Raw genomic sequence first — 24,729 nt, forward strand, 5'->3', positions numbered from 1 at the left:
GTGCAGTAACCAAGCAATGGACAATTGAGGTGTGAAAGCATGTCTCTTTAGCAGGCTTTGAGTTGGGTATTTTGGTGGCTTATGCATGGTGTGCTTAAAAAAAATTGCATACCGGTAATTGTGCTCGGTTTCTTCTGAGCCGCCTCCGTAGAGTGACTTTCCCAAGGGCACAATGCGGGGCAGGTCAGAGGATTTGAACCCAGGACCTCTTGCTTCTGGGCCAAACACTCCATCATTACGCCACGGGACGCCACTGTTTTGTTTAACCCTCGCAGAAAACCGTACAACAAATATAGCTCAACTGTAAAAACCCAAAGGGGCGAGTAACGCCGCTCCCGGGATTCAAACCCGCGCCAATCCCGATCCGCACGGCTTGGGAAATCAACGTGCTAACCACTAGGCTAAAAGGTCCGGACCAGCTAGACTGGTCAGTTAGTGGAGGTTGATCCCCACTGTTACACTATTCCCCCTTTTCTTTCAAGACTCGTCCCGAGTCTCCGAATGCGATAATCCCTGTGTGATCTGATCGTTACTCAGAGGGCCGGCGTGGGAACCACTGTAAAACCCAAAGGGGCGAGTAACGCCGCTCCCCCCGCGCCAATCCCGATCCGCACGGCTTGGGAAATCAACGCGCTAACCACTAGGCTAAAAGGTCCGGACCAGTTAGACTGGTCAGTTAGTGGAGGTTGATCCCCACTGTTACACAACGAATAGTGTGGTTGCGTTTTGTCCAGAGCAAGTCATCCCAGCATTCGGACCAACTTCAGCGGCCGCAGCACCAACCGGAGCAGCTACAATGACTGCAGCACCGATCATACCAGCTACAACGACTGCAGCACCGACCACATAAGCTACAACGACTTCAGTACCGACCACAGAAGCTACAACGACTACAGCACCGATCACACCACTAACAGCGACAGCAGCGGACCGGAGCAGCTACAACGACTTCAGCACAGATCACACCATTTACAGCGACTACGACACCGACCACAGAAGCTACAACGAATGCAACGAACCGACCGGAGCAGCTACAATGACCGAAGCACCGATCACACCACGTACAGCGACTGCAGCACCGACCGGAGCAGCTACAACGACCGAAGTAGACCGAATACCGAACGCACTTCAATCCTGTAATGTTGCTTTAGTGCGCCCCCCCCCCCGCACACAAAATGGTGTGGCACAGTCACTGAACATGAGAGCTTGCATGCTCTGTTACACGTAGCCAGTCGGCGGCATTTGTTTGTGACACCTGTGCCCCCTGCTGTGCATCACTTGCTGTTATCCGCTACTCTCATCTGTCTCTTAGTAAGGTTCATTACCTAGTGTCATGTTTCTTTGCATACAGCGGTCTGAAATTAAAACGTAAACAAAGTAAGGCACGTTCACTCGGCTTTGTTATGTGTTTCAATGCAACAACTGTGCAGTAGGCAAGCAACATGAAATAAACACATCGTTCAATGTTAGGCGCACAATTGAAATCCGATTGTCTAGGTATCATGTATTTATGGCTAAATATTGTATAATATACCCCGGTTAAATGTACAACAAGTCATTTTTCATATATAGCTGATTAAGAATGAGTCGTTTAATGCATTTTTTTACATTACGAGAGGCTGTACTTTATCACAAGATAGAAGAGAAACACGCGGAAGAAATTCCAATGTAGTAGCGTCACAATATCTGTTACGGTAGACACGTAGGTTCTGGACCAAACACCCCATCATTGCACCACGTGACGCAATTACCCTGTCTAACCCTCACCGAAAACTGTACAACAAAAATATCTCAACGAAGAATGTGACCGCGCATTGACCAGAGCAGGTCATCCCAGCGTTCAGTTGACTTTATACCATGTCGGCTTTGTCTAGCTTTCACATGTGTCTTCCGCTTGAGCAGATCCGTGCTGTTGACACTTAAGAAAGCCCAGTCTTCGTTTCTTTCGTTCGTTTCAAGGCATCCTCATTTGAGGTGAAGCATGATGCTTTTCCAAGTAGCTAGTGGTAGTCCAATACGGCTTCGCTATGGCTCGCGTTTTCGGCCAATCACACCGGGTCACCCCTACTCTTCTCGATATCAAAGTGTGTTTACGTGCAGAGGTTTGACGCTTGAGGCTATGCCTGAAGCTCCCTCATACACGTCACCATCCGAAATCCGTTGTTCCCCTTACAACACGTCCGAACTGGAGTCGACCCCTGGGGTCGAACTCGGGCCCTAGGATCCACGGAATTTGATCCAGATGGCGAAGCAGCGGGGTTGCGTCACCGCTTGCGCGTGTTAAGATAGGCTTAGGCCTAAGAAAAAACATGTTGTGTTTCCGGATACCCGACCGATCCGAGCAAAAACCCGCTGACCTTGGTCTTGTTTGTTCTGGTCGACCGCTGACAAGGGACATAGAATTTCCGATATGACACCAGTGTGATGCAAATATCATAATTTCCTATATTTCACACTCTGTTAATAGACTAAGACTGTGAACAAAGAATGTGGGGGTAAACACTGCTCAGTGTATGTATGCCTGTATGTTTACAATATCATGTTGAAAATACCTGTGCTCTGATGCATTTCAAAACAGTATTCATCGGTATCTGAAAAAAAATCTCAAAAAAGATACTCCCAATCTACCGATTCTAGATTTCTCAGGACAATAATCAGAAACACTACTTTACTTTTCCTAGGCCTATGATAGGTTTAGGCACTTGTCAAGAACAATCCATGGGTATTGGCGTGATTAGGGGACATTTTTGACGTGGGAAAGAGTCTCATTTTCTGATACGTTGGGACGACACCATGTCATATCTCTCCGTTATATCATTCTTTTATATCAATTACACTTACTTACCTTATTATTTTATACCTCTTGCTACCATAAGTACTATGGGCGTGAAAAAATTTGTTTTTTGAAGATAGCAATCTATCTCAGGTGTATGTTGAATTATAACCTTTCGATGCTGTTTACAGTTCCCATATGCTAATTAGGTGACACGGTGTCTAATTTCTACCACTGCGTGCCATGCAACGCCCTGATTCAAAATCACCCAGAACGACACGGAAACAAAGGTCCGTTTTCTTCATTTCCTCGAGTACTTCTCATTTCCTCGTCGACACCTGGGCAGTTTGGGCTTGCCAAGGTGAGAGGACGATTTCACCAGATCTCGACAGGTGAAATTCTTACAGTTGACAACGGCTGACGACCGTACTGCCTAGGAGAGTGGATAGTCACAGGTGCAAGTTCACGGGTAAGTGCCTGGGCGTTGGTGGGAGCACCAGTGAAGTATCATTGTGGCAGGGACTCAGGAAATAACAGTAAGGAAACTTGAGTACCCTGAGAAATGTCTAAAGCGCATTTACTAGTACCCTACATACTCTCCCATACAATGCTTTGTATAATGCAAAACTGAGTTAAACTTTAGTCCTTGACGACGTTTGTACTTTGTTTACTGTCACTATTTGTCTACTATGTAATGTTTATATGTGATGTCCCTGTAGCTCAACTGGTAGAAGCCTCGCAGTTAAAGTACTGGTTCCAATTAGTTTGTGACTTGGAGACCCCGGTTCAAGCCCCAGTCAGGACATCTTGGCTGGGGCTGCACCGTCTTTCCGAATGGGGATCCCGTGTCCGAGGGGGGTGCTTCGAGCACGTTATCGGGGAAGGGCTAGCAACACCTCACTGAAAGATATATCCTGCTACTGAAATAGCAAGAAAACTTGCTGACCGATGTGCCACTAGGCACTACAAGTCATTACAAGGGTCTGAACTAAAGTACGAACGAGCGTAACGTTTGTTTAACTCTTGTATTGTTGTCTACTTCCCTGTATGTATTTGGTCACACTGTGACAGTAGACGGTCTATACTTCGCCCTTTGAGGCATGAATGTACAATAAAGGACCTCATAAAGGTGTTTCGTTCATTCTTACTTTGTTGAAGAAGAAAGCCTGGTATTTTTACAGTGTTGTCCGGGGGAAAGTGTACTACATTATTATTCTGGAATATTGGACTTATATGTTGTACCTACTCGCGAAATACACTAAGTCAATGGGTCGGTGCTGTTGTGTGAGACGGGCACAATGTTGTCGGAGGTAAGTTAATTCAATTATGACCAGTGTTGAAAAACTTTCTTCTAAGTTCTGTTGCTATGATGGTAGCTTCTGTCCATTTGAATGGTGTTTACTTTTTTATGCCTTATTTATCAAACACTATTTGTGAAGGCGTTATGGGTAGGCTTTTATGAGTTTTTGTTTGTTTATTCTGCTGCTAATTGGTGCCTTTTTGTTTCCCTGTGATATATTTTGTGTGTGTCATGCCATGAGAAATGTGGGATTATGACATGTGTATCATAGCAGATAGTGGAAGGAAATATTACATCAGTCATACTATCACATTCCTATATGTAGGTTTGTAGCCTTAATTCGAGATTTAGTGACTGTTTCAAAGCAACGTATCGGGTGATCAGATATCAAATTGTATACTTTTAGGTACCGGTCTGACAGCGCAGAAGACGCTACATATTGTTTCAAGGGAATGATCAGTTCGATACACATGTGTAAAAGAAAATTTAAGGGTTACATTTGCAACGTAATTTGGAGACCCTGGCTCAAATCATTTCGGTTAGGGCTGCACTTGTCTTTCGGAAGGGACGTAAAATGGGGTCCGGTTTTCGAGGAGATTCCTCGAGCATGTTAAATGGGGAGGGGTAAAACCCCTCACTGTAAAAGTGTACCCTGCTACAAAAACAGCAAGGAAACTTGATACCCTATGTGCCACAAGACACTACAAGGTGAATTAGAACAACAGCCCATGCTATGATCATTATGTATACCTATCTGTTTGCACATGTACAATTACCATGACACATTATAACAGACATAAAAGATGAACCAGAATATTCAACTCACTATTATACTATTATACTGCATACAAGACTAACACACAAGACTAACATACTTAACGCACAGACCGCACTTGGAAAGACGGCGCCAAAGCAAATATGTCCAGTATAGTGTTACACAGCTTGGGAAGTTTCGGTGCCAAGTTGTTTACATTGTTCAGTCAAGCACTCAGCTAACAGCATGCACTAAGATCAAATGCACACAAACATAACCTTCCTTACTCACCTAGCCACTCATCGAATAGAACCGCCCAAAAATCGTCAATGCTGCTCCTGCTTATCCCACCCATGCAATACTCAAACGTTTTTCATAAAATGTTTCGCACTTGCTGACAAAGAATAGCAATAAAACTTCACAGGTGATACTACATCACGTATCAGATGTTGCCTTTAAAGGAAGAATTCGTTGGCTTCTTCTCGAATCCAAGTCGTCATTGGTGTTCCTACACACCCCACCCTTGCAATATCAAAATGTTTTTCATATAGTATTACTGTACATATTTACACACAAAGAATAACATGTACAAAGTTCGAAGGTAACACTACACCATGTATCAGATGTTGCCTTAAACAAAATCCGTCGGCTTCTCCTAGAGTCATGTCCTTCTCTTTAACACCTAATAGTAGGTTGTGCTTACTAATAGTAGGTTGTTTGGCAAACGACTTGAAGACAGACGCATATTCGTATGACTATCAAGTATTTTTTGTATTTGTTTGTATTGCATACCTGGAAAACCACCTAAAGGCGCAAAACACCAACTTTGTACGGAATAGCAAAAGTTGCATATTCGGACAGATTTATTTGATTCGCTCACACAAGAAAGGACGCAAATATTTTCGATAGATGTGGCTGTCCTCAAACACGGGACCTCCATTTAATGTCCTGTCCCACGTGTAACCGAAGCTAGGTACTCTTTTTCAAGTGTGAAGTGACGAAGCTCGTGTTGGGTGCTTTCCCAAGGGCAGGACGTCAACGGGGCATGTAAAGGGACTCGAACTCAAGACCTGGGTTATGGGCCAAACACCCTGCCATTACGTCACCGCGACGGCACAATGTCATAGTCTTGTCATGGGAAGAAATCTTTGTTATTTTGACGTTTACTTTCTTTCTCCCAGGCCTGATTCAGACAGGCGCCCGCTGAACAGTCAACGAACCATTAAAACAACACATGCCACAGGCACAAAGATGACTACAACATTACGTCATCTCGAGTTGGGACTGATGCTGTTTGCCGTTTGCGGTAATTCATTTGGTATTTTTAATCTATGAGCATTCAGAGAATACATTATCAAATTTAAAAAAGATTATATATTTTTTGAAATTATTGCAATGAATCAGAATAAGATTTGATTATATTTTCGTTTCTATCTCTCTATCAGAATTCTGCCAACTAGTCACTTCGTAATTACTACATCTGGTAGTTTATACCTTACCTTTATGTAGGATTTTGTTTGCAACACGTCGACGTTTATGAAAATAAATGAAGTAACGTCATACCGAACAAAAAAGACCATTCTATTCATAAGCTGTCCTTATGACTGGGTCAATTTTAGATCAAGAAGTTTCCGAAATAATCTTAGGAAATATAACACAAACCAGCACTCTATTAAGTCGAAAGTAAAAAAAAAGGACAAGTGACATACGAAGCATACGCGACAAGCAAATTTCCTACACCAAGACATAATAAAAAAAACATTCATCCGTAATGCAAAAACCACAGCAGCGTCAACGACTCAAGCTGCAACCACTGCAGAACCATCCATTGCAGCACCATCCACTGCAGCACCATCCCCTGCAGCGCCGACCACAACTGCACCGACCACTGCAGCACCAGGCACTGAAGCATCGACCACTGCAGCATCGACAACTGCAGCACCGACCACTGCAGCATCGACCACTGAAGCATCGACCACTGAAGCATCGACCACTGAAGCATCGACCAATGCAGCACCATCGACCACTGCAGCATCGACCACTGCAGCATCGACCCCTGCAGCACCGACCACTGCAGCGCCATCCACTGCAGCATCGACCACTGCAGCATCGACCAATGCACAATCGACCACAACAGCATCGACCACTGCAGCATCGACCACTGCACAATCGACCACTGCAGCATCGACCACTACAGCATCGGCCACTGCAGCATCGACCACAGCAGCATCAACCACTGCAGCATCGACCACTGCAGCATCAACCACTGCAGCACCATCGACCACTGCAGCATCGACCACTGCAGCATCGACCACTGCAGCATCGACCAATGCACAATCGACCACAACAGCATCGATCACTGCAGCATCGACCACTGCACAATCGACCAATGCAGCACCATCCACTACAGCATCGGCCACTGCAGCATCGACCACAGCAGCATCGACCACTGCAGCATCGACCACTGCAGCATCAACCACTGCAGCATCGACCACTGCAGCATCGACCACTGCAGCATCGACCACTGCAGCATCGACCACTGCAGCATCGACCACTGCAGCACCGACCACTGCAGCATCGACCACTGCAGCATCGACCACTGCACAATCGACCACACCAGCATCCACTGCAGCATCGACCACTGCACAATCGACCACTGCACAATCGACCACTGCAGCACCATCGATTGCAGCACCATCGACTGCAGCATCGACCACTGCAGCATCGACAACTGCAACATTGACCACTGAACAATCGACCACTGAACAATCGACCACTGCAGCACCATCCACTGCAGCATCGACCACTGCAGCACCGACCACTGCAGCACCGACCACTGCAGCGTCATCCACTGCAGCATCGACCACTGCAGCATCGACCAATGCACAATCGACCCCAACAGCATCGACAACTGCAGCATCGACCACTGCAGCACCATCTACTGCAGCACCATCCACTACAGCATCGACAACTGCGGCATCGACCACTGCAGTATCGACCACTGCAGTATCGACAACTGCAACATCGACAACTGCACAATCGACCACAGCGGCATCGACCTCTGCAGCATCGACCACTGCAGCAACGACCACTGCAGCATCTACCACTGCAGCATCGACCACTGCACAATCGACCAATGCAGCACCATCCACTACAGCATCGGCCACTGCAGCATCGACCACAGCAGCATCGACCACTGCAGCATCGACCACTGCAGCATCGACCACTGCAGCATCGACCACTGCAGCATCGACCACTGCAGCATCGGCCAATGCACAATCGACCACTGCAGCATCGACCACTGCAGCACCGACCACTGCAGCATCGACCACTGCAGCATCGACCACTGCACAATCGACCACACCAGCATCCACTGCAGCATCGACCACTGCACAATCGACCACTGCACAATCGACCACTGCAGCACCATCGATTGCAGCACCATCCACTGCATCATCATCCACTGCAGAATCATCCACTGCAGCATCATCCACTACAGCATCGACCACTTCAGTATCGACCACTGCAGCATCGACCACTGCAGCATCGAACACTGCAGCATCGACAACTGCAACATTGACCACTGCTGTATCGACCACTGAACGATCGACCACTGCAGGACCATCCACTGCAGCTTCGACCACTGCAGCACTATCTACTGCAGCATCGACCGCTGCAGCATCGACCACTGCAGCATCGACCTCTGCAGTATCGACCAGTGCAGCACCATCCACTGCAGCATCAACCACTGCAGCATCGAACACTGCAGCATCGACAACTGCAGCACTATCCACTGCAGCACCATCCACTACAGCATCGACAACTGTAGCATCGACTGCAGCATCGACAACTGCACAATCGACCACAACAGCATCGACAACTGCAGCATCGACCACTGCAGCATCGACCACTGCAGCACCATCCACTACAGCATCGATAACTGCGGCATCGACCACTGCAGTATCGACCACTGCAGCATCGACAACTGCAACATCGACAACTGCACAATCGACCACTGCAGCATCGACCACTTCAGTATCGACCACTGCAGCATCGACCACTGCAGAATCGACCACTGCAGCATCGACAACTGTAACATCGACAACTGCACAATCGACCACTGAAGCATCGACAACTGCAGCATTGACCAATGCAGCACCATCTACTGCAGCACCATCCACTACAGCATCGACAACTGTAGCATCGACTGCCGCTTCGACAACTGCACAATCGACCACTGCAGCATCGACCTCTGCAGCATCGACCACTGCAGCACTATCCACTGCAGCACTATCTACTGCAGCATCGACCGCTGCAGCATCGACCACTGCAGCATCGACCTCTGCAGTATCGACCAGTGCAGCACCATCCACTGCAGCATCAACCACTGCAGCATCGAACACTGCAGCATCGACAACTGCAGCACTATCCACTGCAGCACCATCCACTACAGCATCGACAACTGTAGCATCGACTGCAGCATCGACAACTGCACAATCGACCACAACAGCATCGACAACTGCAGCATCGACCACTGCAGCACCATCTACTGCAGCACCATCCACTACAGCATCGACAACTGCGGCATCGACCACTGCAGTATCGACCACTGCAGTATCGACAACTGCAACATCGACAACTGCACAATCGACCACTGCGGCATCGACCTCTGCAGCATCGACCACTGCAGCAACGACCACTGCAGCATCTACCACTGCAGCATCGACCACTGCAGCATCGACCACTGTAGCACTATCCACTGCAGCATCGACCTCTGCAGCATCGACCACAGCACAATCGACCACTGCACAATCGACCACTGCAGCACCATCCACTACAGCACCATCCACTGCAGCATCGACCACTGCAGCATCGACCACTGCAGCACCATCCACTGCAGCACCATCCACTGCAGCATCATCCACTGCAGCATCATCCACTGCAGCATCATCCACTACAGCATCGACCACTGCAGCATCGACCACTGCAGCATCGACCACTGCACAATCGACCACAGCAGCATCGAACACTGCAGCATCGACAACTGCAACATTGACCACTGCAGCACCATCCACTGCAGCACCATCCACTGCAGCATCGACCACTGCAGCATCGAACACTGCAGCATCGACAACTGCAACATTGACCACTGCAGCACCATCCACTGCAGCTTCGACCACTGCAGCATCGACCACTGCAGCATCGACCACTGCAGCACCATCCACTACAGCATCGACAACTGCCGCATCGACCACTGCAGTATCGACCACTGCAGCATCGACAACTGCAACATCGACAACTGCACAATCGACCACTGCAGCATCGACCACTGCAGCATCGACCACTGTGGCATCGACCACTGCTGAATCGACCACTGCAGCGTCGACAACTGCAACATCGACAACTGCACAATCGACCACTGCAGCATCGACCACTGCAGCATCGACCACTGCAGCAACGACCACTGTAGAATCGACCACTGCAGCATCGACAACTGCAGCATTGACCAATGCAGCACCATCTACTGCAGCACCATCCACTACAGCATCGACAACTGTAGCATCGACTGCAGCATCGACAACTGCACAATCGACCACTGCAGCATCGACCTCTGCAGCATCGACCACTGCAGCATCGACCACTGCAGCACTATCCACTGCAGCATCGACCACTGCAGCATCGACCACTGCAGCATCGACAACTGCAACATTGACCACTGCAGCACCATCCACTGCAGCTTCGACCACTGCAGCATCGACCACTCCAGCATCGACCACTGCAGCACCATCCACTACAGCATCGACAACTGCGGCATCGACCACTGCAGTATCGACCACTGCAGCATCGACAACTGCAACATCGACAACTGCACAATCGACCACTGCAGCATCGACCACTGCAGCATCGACCACTGCGGCATCGACCACTGCAGAATCGACCACTGCAGCGTCGACAACTGCAACATCGACAACTGCACAATCGACCACTGCAGCATCGACCACTGCAGCATCGACCACTGCAGCAACGACCACTGTAGAATCGACCACTGCAGCATCGACAACTGCAGCATTGACCAATGCAGCACCATCTACTGCAGCACCATCCACTACAGCATCGACAACTGTAGCATCGACTGCAGCATCGACAACTGCACAATCGACCACTGCAGCATCGACCTCTGCAGCATCGACCACTGCAGCATCGACCACTGCAGCACTATCCACTGCAGCATCGACCGCTGCAGCATCGACCACTGCAGCATCGACCTCTGCAGCATCGACCAGTGCAGCACCATCCACTGCAGCATCGACCAATGCACAATCGACCACAACAGCATCGACCACAACAGCATCGACAACTGCAGCATCGACCACTGCAGCATCGACCACTGCACAATCGACCACTGCACAAACGACCACGGCAGCACCATCCACTAAAGCACCATCCACTGCATTATCGACCTCTGCAGCGCCATCCACTGCAGCATTGACCACTGCACAAACGACCACTGCACAAACGACCACTGCAGCACCTTCCACTACAGCACCATCCACTGCAGCACCATCCACTGCAGCATCGACCACTGCAGCATCGACCACTGCAGCATCGACCACTGTACAATCGATCACTGCAGCATCATCTACTGCAGCACCATCCACTACAGCATCGACCACTGCAGTATGGAACACTGCAGTATCGACCACTGCAGCATCGACAACTGCAACATCGACCACTGCAGCATCGACAACTGCAGCATCGACCACTGCACAATCGACCACAGCAGCACCATCCACTAATGCACCATCTACTGCAGTACCATCCACTGCAGCATCGACCACTGCAGCATCGACCACTGCACAATCGACCACTGCAGCACCATCCACTACAGCACCATCCAGTCTAGCATCGACCACTGTAGCATCGACAACTGACACATCGACAACTGCAACATCGACCACTGCAGCATCGACCACTGCAGCATGGACCACTGCAGCATCGACCACTGCAGCATCGACCACTGCAGCACCATCCACTACAACACCATCCACTGCAGCATCGACAAAGACCACACCAGCTGTAACGACTACTGCAGCAGCAGCGACCACATCAGCTGTAACGACTACTGCAGCGGCCACAACAGCTGCAACGACTCCTACAGCGGCCACACTAACTGCAACGACTCCTACAGCGGCAGCGACCACACTAGCTGTAACGACTCCTACAGCGGCAGCGACCACAACAGCTGCAACGACTCCTACAGCGTCAGCGACCACACCAGCTGTAACGACTACTGCAGCGGCCACAACAGCTGCAACGACTACTGCAGCGGCCACACTAACTGCAACGACTCCTACAGCGGCAACGACCACACTAGCTGCAATGACTCCTACAGCGGCAGCGACCACACCAGCTGCAACGACTACTGCAGCGGCAGGAACCACGCCAGCTGTAACGACTACTGCAGTGACCACACCATCTGCAACGACTACTGCAGCGACATCGACCACACCAGCTGCAACGACTACTGCAGCGGCAGGAACCACACCAGCTGAAACGTCTCCCGCAGCGACCACACCAGCTGTAACGACTACTGCAGCGGCACCGACCACACCAGCTGCAACGACTTCTGCAGCGGCAGGAACCACACCAGCTGAAACGACACCTACAGCGGCACCGACCACACCAGCTGCAACGACTACTGCAGCGACCACACCAGCTGCAACGACTCCTGCAGTGACCACACCAGCTGCAACGACTACTGCAGCGGCAGCGACCACATCAGCTGAAACGACTCCTACAGCGACCACACCAGCTGCAACGACTTCTGCAGCGGCAGGAACCACACCAGCTGAAACGACACCTACAGCGGCACCGACCACACCAGCTGCAACGACTACTGCAGCGACCACACCAGCTGCAACGACTCCTGAAGCGACCACACCAGCTGCAACGACTCCTACAGCGACCACACCAGCTGCAACGACTTCTGCAGCGGCAGGAACCACACCAGCTGCAACGACTGCTACAGCGACCACACTAGGCTCAATTGGAACAACGGCTACGGTAGCAGGTATGTTTCCTTTCTTTTTTCGCAAGACAGGATGGTTCTGAGTGAATTAGTAAGTGCTAGTGAGTGAGTGAGTGAGTGAGTGAGCAAGTATTATTGAGTGAGTATGTGCAAGTGAGTGAGTGTGTGTGTGTAAGTTTATGAGTGAGTATGAGTGTGAGTTTGAGTGTGAGTGAGTGAGTGGTTGGGTGGGTGAGTAGGTAGATCGGTGAGTGTGTGAGTGAGTGAGTGAGTGAGTGAGTGTGTGAGCTTATGAGTGAGTATGAGTGTGAGTATGAGTGAGTGAGTGAGTGGTTGGGTGGGTGTGTGCGTAGGTAGATCGGTGAGTGTGTGAGTGAGTGAGTGAGTGGATGGGTCAGTGCGTGAGTGAGTGTATGTGAGTACATGAAAGAGTGGGTGGGTACGGGTACAGATCCACTCACACCGGGAAGGACACCTACTCTTTTTGACAAGTGTGAAGGGTTCTTTTACACGGTCGATGTGTCAATCTTTTCAATCACAGGACCTCCATTTAGCATCTTTTCCAAAGGACGTCCCTAACCGAAGCTGGGTACTCATTTTCACCTGAGTGAAGTGAGGAAGTTCGTGTTAAGTAACTTTCCCAATTGCAAATGTCAATGGGGCATGCCAGGATTCAAACGCAGGACATTTCAGTTCTGGGCCAAACACCGTGTTATTACCTAAGGGTGTTTATAGAAAGGTTTGATATAACCCAGCGGACAATCTCCTTCCTTCCGCACCGACACCGTGAATTTCACATGTCGCAATGTTGATGAAATTGAGTCTACAATATTGTTTTGTTCAACAAGCGCTGGAGCAAACATAGTAACTTTCTTGTAATATGTCAATAGACAACTTTAGACAATGAATGAGTATTTGTCTGATCTTTTTTTTCCTAGTAGAGAGCACTAAAAGGAGGAAGGCTAAAGTGAGCGATAACTGGTAACCCTAGCGCATTCAATTTTTGACCTTGCCTGTGTTTTTGCAACAGCAAATTATCTGTATCACCAAATCCTGATAAAACAAATGTGAGATAGATGTCAGACGATACCTCATTACTATTTACCACATTTGCTAATTCAACACTGTAGCTGTAGTGTACATCCAGGTAGGAGACACTGCTGTTCTGTCTTGCGGAGTCACCCTGACTGGAGGACTCACGCTAATAGAAGCCCAATGGAGAAAAGTTGGACCACCTGATGTCATTGTTGCTGAGTATGTGTCGGGAGTATCGGGTGCAGGCCTAGCCTACACAGGACGGGCATCAATCAGCGATACAGGTTCCCTTCTGTTGGCGGAAGTAACACAAGTTGATGATGGGGCGTATAGATGCCAGCCTACACTCAGCGATCTTAGTTCACAGCCATTGGTGGAGACTGAGCTACGAGTAGTTGGTAATTATGTTTACCTTCACAGAAGGAAAACATATTGCTTTTGCTCCGTTTTCCCCTTCATCTTCTTGTTCTTCCGTTCCAAAAACGAATATCTTCACAGCTTAATCTTGACAGAAATTGAAATCCAGCAAGCTCGTAGCTCAGTTCATTAATCACTGTACCTTGGTCATCTTGGATATGGAAAATGTTTCTCTAAAGCATTCGACAGAATAGACCACACTGTAGAAATAAATAAATTTTGTTAAAGCTTGGAGCCTCATCTTGTCTCATACCAATGGCGTCAGCGAGTGCGGTATGACACTCACTGTATGCTCTCGGACAGGGAAGTACTGTCATGTTCTGTGCCGCAAGACACGCTCCTGGGACCAATTACGAGCGTTCCTAGTCGTCTTCGATGTCGCAGTGAGAAGCGCTGGTACGTAAATGGAAGTACGTAGATGATCTTTCCATGATCCATGGCAGAATCACGTCACCACAGCGAACCATCTGTCCAACAGGATGAGCTTGACTTGTTTAGTGACTGGGACAGACTTAACTACGTGTTACTTAATGCCTCACCTCACTTAGTCCCATCCTCATCGTGATGGTTGGGAACTACGGTCGCTTCCAGCACAAGCTTCCTCCATCCTTCCCTGCCCTTCGCCCTTTGTGTGCAGTCTTCCAGTGACCTCCCTGTCCAGTCCCTGATGCCATCTACCCATCGCCTGCGTGGCCTCTCCCTCCCCCTCACTAAGTGTAAAGTGTTTTTGTTAGATGGAACTGCCCGCACCCCAACTGTGTTGACCATTGATGGAACGCGACTGAAGATAGTACCTGTTGCATGTCTATTGGGGTATGGCTGCGAACAAACTTAAAATGGACAGTACAAGTGGAAAATAGTATCGAAGACTATGCATGATAAGGAAACTGAAGCGCTTAGTGCTTACTATTGGCGAACTCATCCAAGTCTTAGACGTTTTACGCTTGGCCGGTGCTGGAATATTATGCACCTGTCTGGCACCCGGGACTGAAATCTTGTATAGAAAGATTGAAAAAAAATGTAGGGCACCCCACATCATCCTCGAAGAACGTTACGTCACATATGACGCAGTGCCAACATTGCCAACTAGTATTGTAGTTGTGAATATCAATGCGCTAGGCTGCCATGGTTTAAAATTACGACTAAACCATTCATTCATTCATTCATTCATTCATTCATTCATTCATTCATTCATTCATTCATTCATTCATTCATTCATTCATTCATTCATTCATTCATTCATTCATTCATTCATTCATAGAACCGACCACAACAACAATCACAACCACAGAGCCAACCACAACAACAGTTACAACTACAGAGCCGACCACAACTATCGAGCCGACCACAACAACAGTTACAACTACAGAGCCGACCACAACTATCGAGCCGACCACAACAACAGTTACAACTACAGAGCCGACCACAACGACAGAGCCAAACACAACGACAGAGCCGACCACGACTACAGAGCCGACCACAACTACATTCACAACTACAGAGCCGACCACAACGACAGAGCCGACCACAACGACAGAGCCGACCACAACAGACACAACTACAGAGCCGGCCACAACCACAGAGCTGACCACAACAACAGTTACAACTACAGAGCTGACCACTACGACAGAGCCGACCACAACTACAGAGCCGACCACAACTACAGTCACAACTACAGAGCCGACCACAACGACAGAGCCAACCACAACTACAGAGCCGCCCACAACAGTCATAACGACAGAGCCAACCACAACGACAGAGCCGACCACAACTACATTCACATCTACAGAGCTGACCACTACGACAGAGCCGACCACAACTACAGAGCCGACCACAACTACAGTCACAACTACAGAGCCGACCACAACGACAGAGCCAACCACAACTACAGAGCCGACCACAACAGTCATAACTACAGAGCCAACCACAACGACAGAGCCGACCACAATTACATTCACAACTACAGAGCCGACCACTACGACAGAGCCGTACACAACTATCGAGCCGACCACAACAACAGTTACAACTACAGAGCCGACCACAACTACAGAGCCTACCACAACTACAGAGCCGACCACAACTACAGAGCCTACCACAACAGCCGCAACCACAGAGCCGACCACAACTATCGAGCCGACCACAACAACAGAGCCGACCACAACAGACACAACAACAGAGCCGGCCACAACCACAGAGCTGACCACAACAACAGTTACAACTACAGAGCTGACCACTACGACAGAGCCGACCACAACGACAGAGCCAACCACAACTACAGAGCCGACCACAACAGTCATAACTACAGAGCCAACCACAACGACAGAGCCGACCACAACTACATTCACAACTACAGAGCTGACCACTATGACAGAGCCGTACACAACTACAGTTACAACTACAGAGCCGACCATAACTACAGAGCCTACCACAACAGCCACAACCACAGAGCCGACCACAACTATCGAGCCGACCACAACAACAGAGCCGACCACAACGACAGAGCCGACCACAACTACATTCACAACTACAGAGCCGACCACAACTACAGAGCTGACCACAACAACAGAGCCGACCACAACTATCGAGCCGACCACAACAACAGTTACGACTACAGAGCCGACCACAACCACAGAGCCGACCACAACAGTCATAACTACAGAGCCGACCACAACTACAGTCACAACTACAGAGCCGACCACAACTACAGAGCCTACCACAACAGCCACAACCACAGAGCCGACCACAACTATCGAGCCGACCACAACAACAGTTACAACTACAGAGCCGACCACAACTACAGAGCTGACCACAACAGTCACAACTACAGAGCCGACCACAACTACAGTCACAACTACAGAGCCGACCACAACTACAGAGCCTACCACAACAGTCACAACTACAGAGCCAACCACAACTACAGAGCCGACCACAATTACAGAGCCGTACACAACTATCGAGCCGACCACAACAACAGTTACAACTACAGAGCCGACCACAACTACAGGTGCACCAGGTTCAACGGGAACAACGCCTATGGTTGCAGGTATGTTTTCTTACTTTCTAATTATGGCAGAGTGATTTAAATTGAATGAATAATCGAATGAATAGATAACTAACTGCTAGTGAGTGAGTTAGTGAGTGCGTAAGTTAGTTAGTTAGTGAGTGAGTGAGTGAGTGCCTGCATTCTAAAATCACCCAATAAATTTGGTAAACGCAAACTACCCCTACTGCCTGATGTGTTGTTTACATCGAGGGAGGCCTGGCCAACACAGTGACCAACACAAGTTACTCTTCGAGACACTTGTGAAATGTAGAGACAACAGATGAGGAATTCAAGTATTGTTGTAATTAGAGACTTTGTTACAAGTCTGACAAGGCAAGGCAGAGTTAAAGCTGAAATTTGAGCTCAGGGTTGGTTTAAAAAAGTTTCAGATAATATTGCCTTGATTATAAGTAACTTTGTTGCCACTATCTGGGTAATTCTACATGGTTTGATAATGTTTCTTTGAAAACCAGCGGAGACAAATATTTGAAAATCTTGGCTAGTATGATAGACGAGGACGAAACCTACAATGTACACCATTTTTCAATACATCAGAAGCTATCTGCCACCAAAAAATCAAGACCATAGCATATCCAGGTCAAAAGATACAAAACCCGGATGTTCTGCTGCAGTACCAAGGTCACGCGCCAGGGGCCTAACATCGCCCTTGACCTCTTGTGAAAACATACCCATATACTAAATATCATCACAATCCATCAAGGGCCTCTTACGTTATGCTACAAAAATCCGGAAACAGCACACAGAAGCGCCGTGTATGACGTATTTCATGTTGTTCGACATCGCACGATAGCTAGCTAAATTGACGGCGCCAAACCTTTCTTTGTTATGTAAACTATCTGTGGTAATTGGGGCTTTGAAACTGTTACAAATTTTAGGAAGGTTTAATATAACAGTTGATATTGCTATTGAACACTTTAGCAGAAGTGGTGTACACCCAGGCAGGAGACACTACTGTTCTGTCCTGTGGAGTCACCCTGTTTGGAGGACTCAAACTAAGACATGTTGTATGGACAAAAGTTGGACCACCTGATGTTACTGTTGCTCGCAATTGGTACGGAATATCAAGTGTAGACCCAGCCTACACAGGACGGGCATCAGTCAACGATATAGGTCTCTTTTTCTTGGATAATGTAACACAAGCTGATGATGGGACGTATAGATGTGAACTTCGAGTTACCCAAAACAGTTCACATCCAATGATGGAGACTGAGCTGCGAGTAGTTGGTAACTACAATTACTCCAATTAACGCACAATTCAAGGTTGATTATAAGGCTCCCGGCGGCAGGGTGTTTTTGATGTTTTTTTGTCTACTTTTTAGGTTGTCAAGAAAACGTAGGGTAGGTTTTGACCTTCCCTACCTGTATTATATGAGCCCCCTCAAATGTACCATTATAACTCTTGTCCTAGTTGTCGACTGCGGCTGTCCATTGCTGGCCTCCCATGCTGAGGTTAACCTGGCCGCAACAGTCACTGGCTCCGTGGCAACATATCGCTGTAAGGACGGGTTTCAGTCCGCGAGTGGGGACACAGCTCTTACGTGTGGCAGTGATGGAGAATGGACGGGCACATTGCTAACCTGTGAAGGTAGTCCAATTTTATTTTAATGCCTTGTGCAACTTTTGTTTTCTTGGTAGAGAGGATAATCAGTTGATATGAGTTAGGCAAACGAGGACCTTCTTGGCGTAATCAATGAGAAACATTTATAACATATTAACATTTCGAGAAGGTATTAGGTCGTGGAGCTCTAGTTATTGATGTTTGTTTGGGTCAGTAGTTTTAATTATGAAAACATGTTCACACCAAGATAGAAATTAATGGAGCAGCATAGCACTTTACATCCTAGAGTCCTTCAAATGGAATTTAAAGCAGATGTCCAGATCTAAGAACAGCCGGATGTTAAAGGATCTACAAGAGGCAAAAATGGTTGCTTAATGAGCATTCAGACGTACTCATGCGTTGTTAATTCTCACATTTGGTAGTATTGAAGTGTTGAATGGTGAGACGAAAAACACAATTATCTTATGATCTAAAACTCTTTATTACTCAGTGTTATAAACTCCACAGGTATAAACTTACCTTTCTACGTTTTTTTTTATACTTATCTCCAGCAATTACGCCCTGTATCCGGTTCTGTGGGTTTGGAAGCTGTTTTGTTGATGGTGGCGTTCAGAAGTGTGACTGCAACACCGGATATGGATTTTTTGGCCTTTCCCAGTTTTGCCTAGGTAAGTTTCTATACAACTATCAGAATGTGTATGTATGTTCTAACGGTTTGTATCAGCATGTACTTTCAACTACAGTTTTCAAGCAGCTTCCCTAATTTCAATTCAAAATGTTCCGTTAATGCCAAGCATGCCCTTTACTTTATGTGTTCGTCAGTTTTAGAAAGTTCATATCTGTTTCTAACGTGCGTTCATTTACAGATACCAATGAATGTGAAGGCGGTTTGGATTATTGCCTGGGGCGTCCAGCCTGTGCATCTAATGCAAGGTGCATCAACTCTCCGTATGGCTCGTACACGTGTCGGTGTCCCAGCGGCTATACTGGTGATGGGAGGACCGCGTGTGAAGGTAAGTACATCGGCATTAACTACATCGACGTGCAGTCCAAGTGTACACCCATCCCAAACCTAGCCTGGGTACCATCCTCGGTAGTATCCGCTGGCTCAATCTTTTAGATAGCAAGCGAGAAGATTAAGCCAGCGGCTACTACGGAGAATGGTACCCAAGCTATCCCAAACCAGGTTTTACCTTACACTGAATATCTATGATGCAGTTAGTATCAGCATGAGTTTTTGGCAGTGCCATACAGTATTATGTGCAGTTTGCAACATTTCCAGTAATTGTACAAGCCTGTTCTTGGCAACTGTGGACATGCGTAGTGTTTGTTTTTAAGTATCTTCTGATGGAAGTGCAATCGTAGAAAGAGGGCCAATCAGGCCCTACTGACATTCACGTGATAATGGTCGACCAATAAGATAGGTGCATTTCAGTGCCATAGAAAATATCTAGATTTCTTCTGTAATAGAGGATAAGATTTTATGCTGATGAAAAAATCGTGTTATTTTCCAGATGTGGACGAGTGTGTGTCGGGTCCATGTTCTGAATTTGCCAACTGCACCAACACGGCCGGCAGCTACACGTGCCAGTGCCTGGACGGGTACGTGGGGTCCGGCACAGTCTGCACAGGTTTGTATAAAGCATAGGACTCTCTTTAGCAGCTGTATTGAGGATGATGTAAATATTAAGGAAGTTCAGGGTGTCATAATCTCATCTGTGAATGACCAAGTGGCCATAAAAGTCAAAACATTTTCTATACGGCGGAACAGTACGACGTCATGACTTTCAAAGTGGCGCCATTTTGATTCTGATGACATCAGGTTAGGAACACACTATTTCATACTAGGGTCTGGAAAAAAATGGGCCAAAATGTTGTTTTTTGACCAAATTAGATGGATAAAATGGCACAGTTTGTAGACAATCTGTGCCATTTTATCCATCTAAGACCCCCCCCCCTCTACATTTCCATTGAAGAAAAGGGCGTCTACAAGTCATTTTAGGCTAGACCCAAAATTGACCCTGGGATGGAACGTTGTACTGTGCCTTCTAAGATATGTACTAGGTGTCAGATGCAGAATGGTATCGAGATTGTTGCTTTCACATCCCTGATGTTCTCACAATGTTTATTGTTATGTTCTCATCCAGAAATCAACGAGTGTAATTCAAATCCCTGCATCGGAGGAACATGCGTCGATAGGATCAATGGGTATAACTGTACCTGTCGGGAGGGGTTTGCTGGTGAAAGGTGTGAAATAAGTAAGTCTGCTTGTTCTTAGTTGAACTGTATGTCCAAACATGAATTTGGACTTACCGAAATTTTCAAATGTCCAACGCTTGCCTTTGTTAAGGAATATATAATCCAACGTTTATAACATGATGTCACAGAAGTGGTGGATTGCTTGACAAAGACTAAAGTTGGACAGTCGAAAATTTCGGTAAGTCCAACTTTTGTGTTGGTACTTATAGTTAAACTTTGCTTCAGAATGATTTCTCCCTACACAGGTTTGATGTACTTTTATGCCAAGAATGTTTGTATCTATTACAGTACACTTACACACTTATAAAAGACATAAACTGGTCGTCTTTATTCTATTAATCAGCGTCTTAGTCGTATTTCATCTTAGATTTGATAAGACTACAGCATTAAGACATGTACAGTATCAAAGCAACAAACATTAAGACCATGACTACAGTTACCAGAATAGTTGAACATGTGAGCAGTAAACAACTGTTGAATGTATTTATCATCACATGTAAACATTTCGCAGCAATCGCTGAAGTAAATCAGTGTCATCTCTAAAAGTTGGTTTTAGTATCCTCCGTCTTAACCACGTCTACTTAAAAAGGTTGACAGATTCCTATTTCATTTCCAGACATCGATGACTGTGAACCTCGTCCGTGTCTAAACAATGGGACGTGCAGTGACAGAGTCAATGCGTACAGCTGTGAATGTGTGGATGGTTGGGAGGGCAACAACTGCGAACAGGGTAAGACATGTTTCTATTTGTTTATCAATGCACTAGAAATTCACAGAGCTAGCGAGATCTGTGAAGTGCCAAAACAGGCTTGTAGGACGTTTGTAGACATGGTTGGCATCTCCAACGGAGTACAAATGAATGATGATAAAAAATTCCAATTCTCTGTAAATATTCAGAACATCGGCAGATCGATCAATTATTGTCTCGTATACATGTACATTTCAGTTGCCGATTCGACTTAACGTACGATGCAGTTTACTAAATCAGTTGAATTAATTGGCAACATTCTTGACTCAGAACTCAGACGTTTAAAGCGTGAACAAACAAAAAGTACATTGTGTACAGACTATTCATAACCTTGCGAGACTGATGAATACCTTCAACAATATTAATTGGCCATCTAGTTCATCTTCAACTAGTAACAAACGAACATTCCACATTACTACTTGCCACGAAACTGCCCTCCACAAGAAATTGTGACAATCCAAGACATATGGAAGTTTCAATGTAGAAAAAACGCCCATCTCAGTGCTAAGGCTAAGCTAAAATACATCATTATTAAGTACAATGTGCCTCTTTTTTTCACAGATATTAATGAGTGCACGTCTGACCCTTGTAACAGGAACGCTGATTGTGCAAACACAGACGGCTCCTTCACCTGCACCTGTAAACCTGGTTTCCAGGGAGATGGGTTTGAATGCACCGGTAAATATTATACTATATCATACTGTTCACACAACTTGTCTCGCATATGGTTTCCTAAGGTGTTACAACGATACCAATGATGCAATAAAACATATAAGGCTTGTTACATCTCCATACTTGGAGATGTTGTGTTATACATATTGCAAAAGTATACCAATCGGTATTCTAGTTATTGACACATCTGTTTGCAACATCTGGTGCGAATTGCCAACGCACCGGGGTAAAAAGCTAGTCAAAAATGTAGTACATCCGATTTAGAGTATTCAATACAAATGCTTATGTGGGTTTTCGTCCATTTCTGCGATATCTAGATGGACCCAACAGAACCCTATGAATGTCCAGTACATAAACGATAAAAATATATAGACTGCAATTTGTTTTCTGATACCTTGTCTTCCTAGGAGCCTACCCTGTTATATTATGGACACATTCAATCATTTACAAGAGTATTGACGTATCTTCTCATGACGTTTTGTCCTTATCTAATTATAGAAATCGATGAGTGTGATTCCAGCCCCTGCCAAAACGGAGGAGACTGCACAGATGGACTTAACAAGTACACGTGTGACTGTCCTAGTGAATGGGAGGGTGTTAACTGTGAGGATGGTGAGTCAATAGCAATTTTAAGCTATATTCTAATAATCAATTCAACGTGGTGCAAAGAAGAGAATCAATTTCACCGATGACTGTCTTTGAGAACAGGGCTAGCCCTCTGCAATAGCCACAGGCTAGTTGGGCAGCCTTGGCCGTGTGCCCTGAACAGCTATACAAATAGATATGCATCGATGTTCTTATATTCAATTATCCATCCATTAGCATGCATAATTGAAGAGAGAGAAACCTATTAGATTTAGAGGTATCTCTGCTCTAAATTGCCCATGTTTGTTTGTCTGTTTCTTTGCAGATGTTGATGAGTGCCTTCTACAAAAATGCCATGTAAACGCAGCCTGTAACAACTCACGTGGAAGCTACAGCTGCACGTGCAAGGAAGGTTTTTATGGGAATGGCCTGACACAGGAAAACCTCATATGTAGAGGTAAGAAATGATACATAGATTGTTAACTGGCAACTGGTTTTTAGCAATCTTACTCTGGATCTTTTGGTGATAGGTACAAATCCCAGTTTACCTGTTGATGTTCTGAACCCCAAAATCAATTTTGCTGCTGAAGGTAAAACTCCAAAGGGAATAATAAATAAAGATGCTCCGCAGCCCCTTGACACTTATTTCTAACTCGATGTTAACCGATTTGCCGAATGACAAACTGTCCGTTGATGTCAATGCTTCTCAATAACGTTAGTTACCGCATGGTGGTTAGTGACATTTTCACCATTGCCAAAAACTAGAAAAAGCATATATGGCAGACCACAATACTTGTACCAACATGTGTATGTTGATAAACAAATCTTTGTTGTGCCCTGTTCTTAGCTCAGCTGTGCAAAGACGTGCATGCAATAAAGGTCTTTATTCATTGATTAAACTTTATGTTGCAGAAATCATTCTGTTCCCTTACGGCGAAGAACAGGGGGACAACTCGCTACCTGATACAGAGGAACACCAAGACATCTCTCTACCGTCCCTGATTGAGATCAGTTTTGGGTTCCCCTTCTTTGGACAGTTCTACTACAGTCTTTACGTTAGTTCACATTTCTGTTTTCCATTTGAAAGCACGAAGAAAGATGGATATACATTCCTTTGCTATAACAGTGTGTTAGTATATTATAACTATCATATCATCATTGCCAGTTGTTATAGATTTTAAAGGCACAAAGAGCCATCAAAATGTCAAGTGGCTAGATGGAAATATATGTATACATGTAGTTTTAAAAAGTGCCTCAAGACGGTATATATATATATATATATATATATATATATATATATATATGTATATATATATATATATATATAGCTTAAAGGAGGGGAGGAGATAAAGAGAAAGAGGAAGAGACATAAACAGATATAGACATCTCTCTCTCTCTCTCTCTCTCTCTCTCTCTCTCTCTCTCTCTCTATCTCTCTCTCTCTCTATATATATATACTGGACATGTAAAATGTATTGATATATACATGTATATTGATATTCATGTTGTAGTTCACCTTTTGTCTATTTACTACA

General features: G+C 46.4%; 2 protein-coding genes across 2 annotated transcripts in view; both read left to right on the forward strand.

Moving 5' to 3' along the window:
• Positions 1–172: 172 nt before the first annotated feature.
• Positions 173–8,951, forward strand: LOC136424703 (extracellular matrix protein A-like). The gene is made up of 7 exons (XM_066413327.1): positions 173–183; positions 735–953; positions 6,827–7,311; positions 7,373–7,670; positions 7,730–8,415; positions 8,462–8,475; positions 8,547–8,951. The coding sequence occupies exons 1-7, from the start codon at positions 173–175 to the stop codon at positions 8,949–8,951; spliced, it is 2,118 nt and encodes a 705-aa protein (XP_066269424.1).
• A 26-nt stretch (positions 8,952–8,977) lies between these two features.
• LOC136424704 (mucin-4-like) overlaps positions 8,978–24,729 on the forward strand; it is a 38,939-nt gene continuing 23,187 nt past the window's right edge. The window contains exons 1-13 of the mRNA XM_066413328.1: positions 8,978–8,982; positions 9,014–10,086; positions 10,148–10,208; positions 10,253–11,142; positions 11,177–12,898; positions 15,570–17,351; positions 18,781–18,957; positions 19,482–19,598; positions 19,797–19,943; positions 22,499–22,615; positions 23,108–23,221; positions 23,520–23,651; positions 24,107–24,249. Coding sequence (XP_066269425.1) covers positions 8,978–8,982; positions 9,014–10,086; positions 10,148–10,208; positions 10,253–11,142; positions 11,177–12,898; positions 15,570–17,351; positions 18,781–18,957; positions 19,482–19,598; positions 19,797–19,943; positions 22,499–22,615; positions 23,108–23,221; positions 23,520–23,651; positions 24,107–24,249 — 6,480 coding nt within the window. The remainder of the gene's footprint in view (positions 8,983–9,013; positions 10,087–10,147; positions 10,209–10,252; positions 11,143–11,176; positions 12,899–15,569; positions 17,352–18,780; positions 18,958–19,481; positions 19,599–19,796; positions 19,944–22,498; positions 22,616–23,107; positions 23,222–23,519; positions 23,652–24,106; positions 24,250–24,729) is intronic.

Source organism: Branchiostoma lanceolatum, chromosome 18 (assembly GCF_035083965.1).
Source record: "Branchiostoma lanceolatum isolate klBraLanc5 chromosome 18, klBraLanc5.hap2, whole genome shotgun sequence".
Taxonomy (NCBI): domain Eukaryota; kingdom Metazoa; phylum Chordata; class Leptocardii; order Amphioxiformes; family Branchiostomatidae; genus Branchiostoma; species Branchiostoma lanceolatum.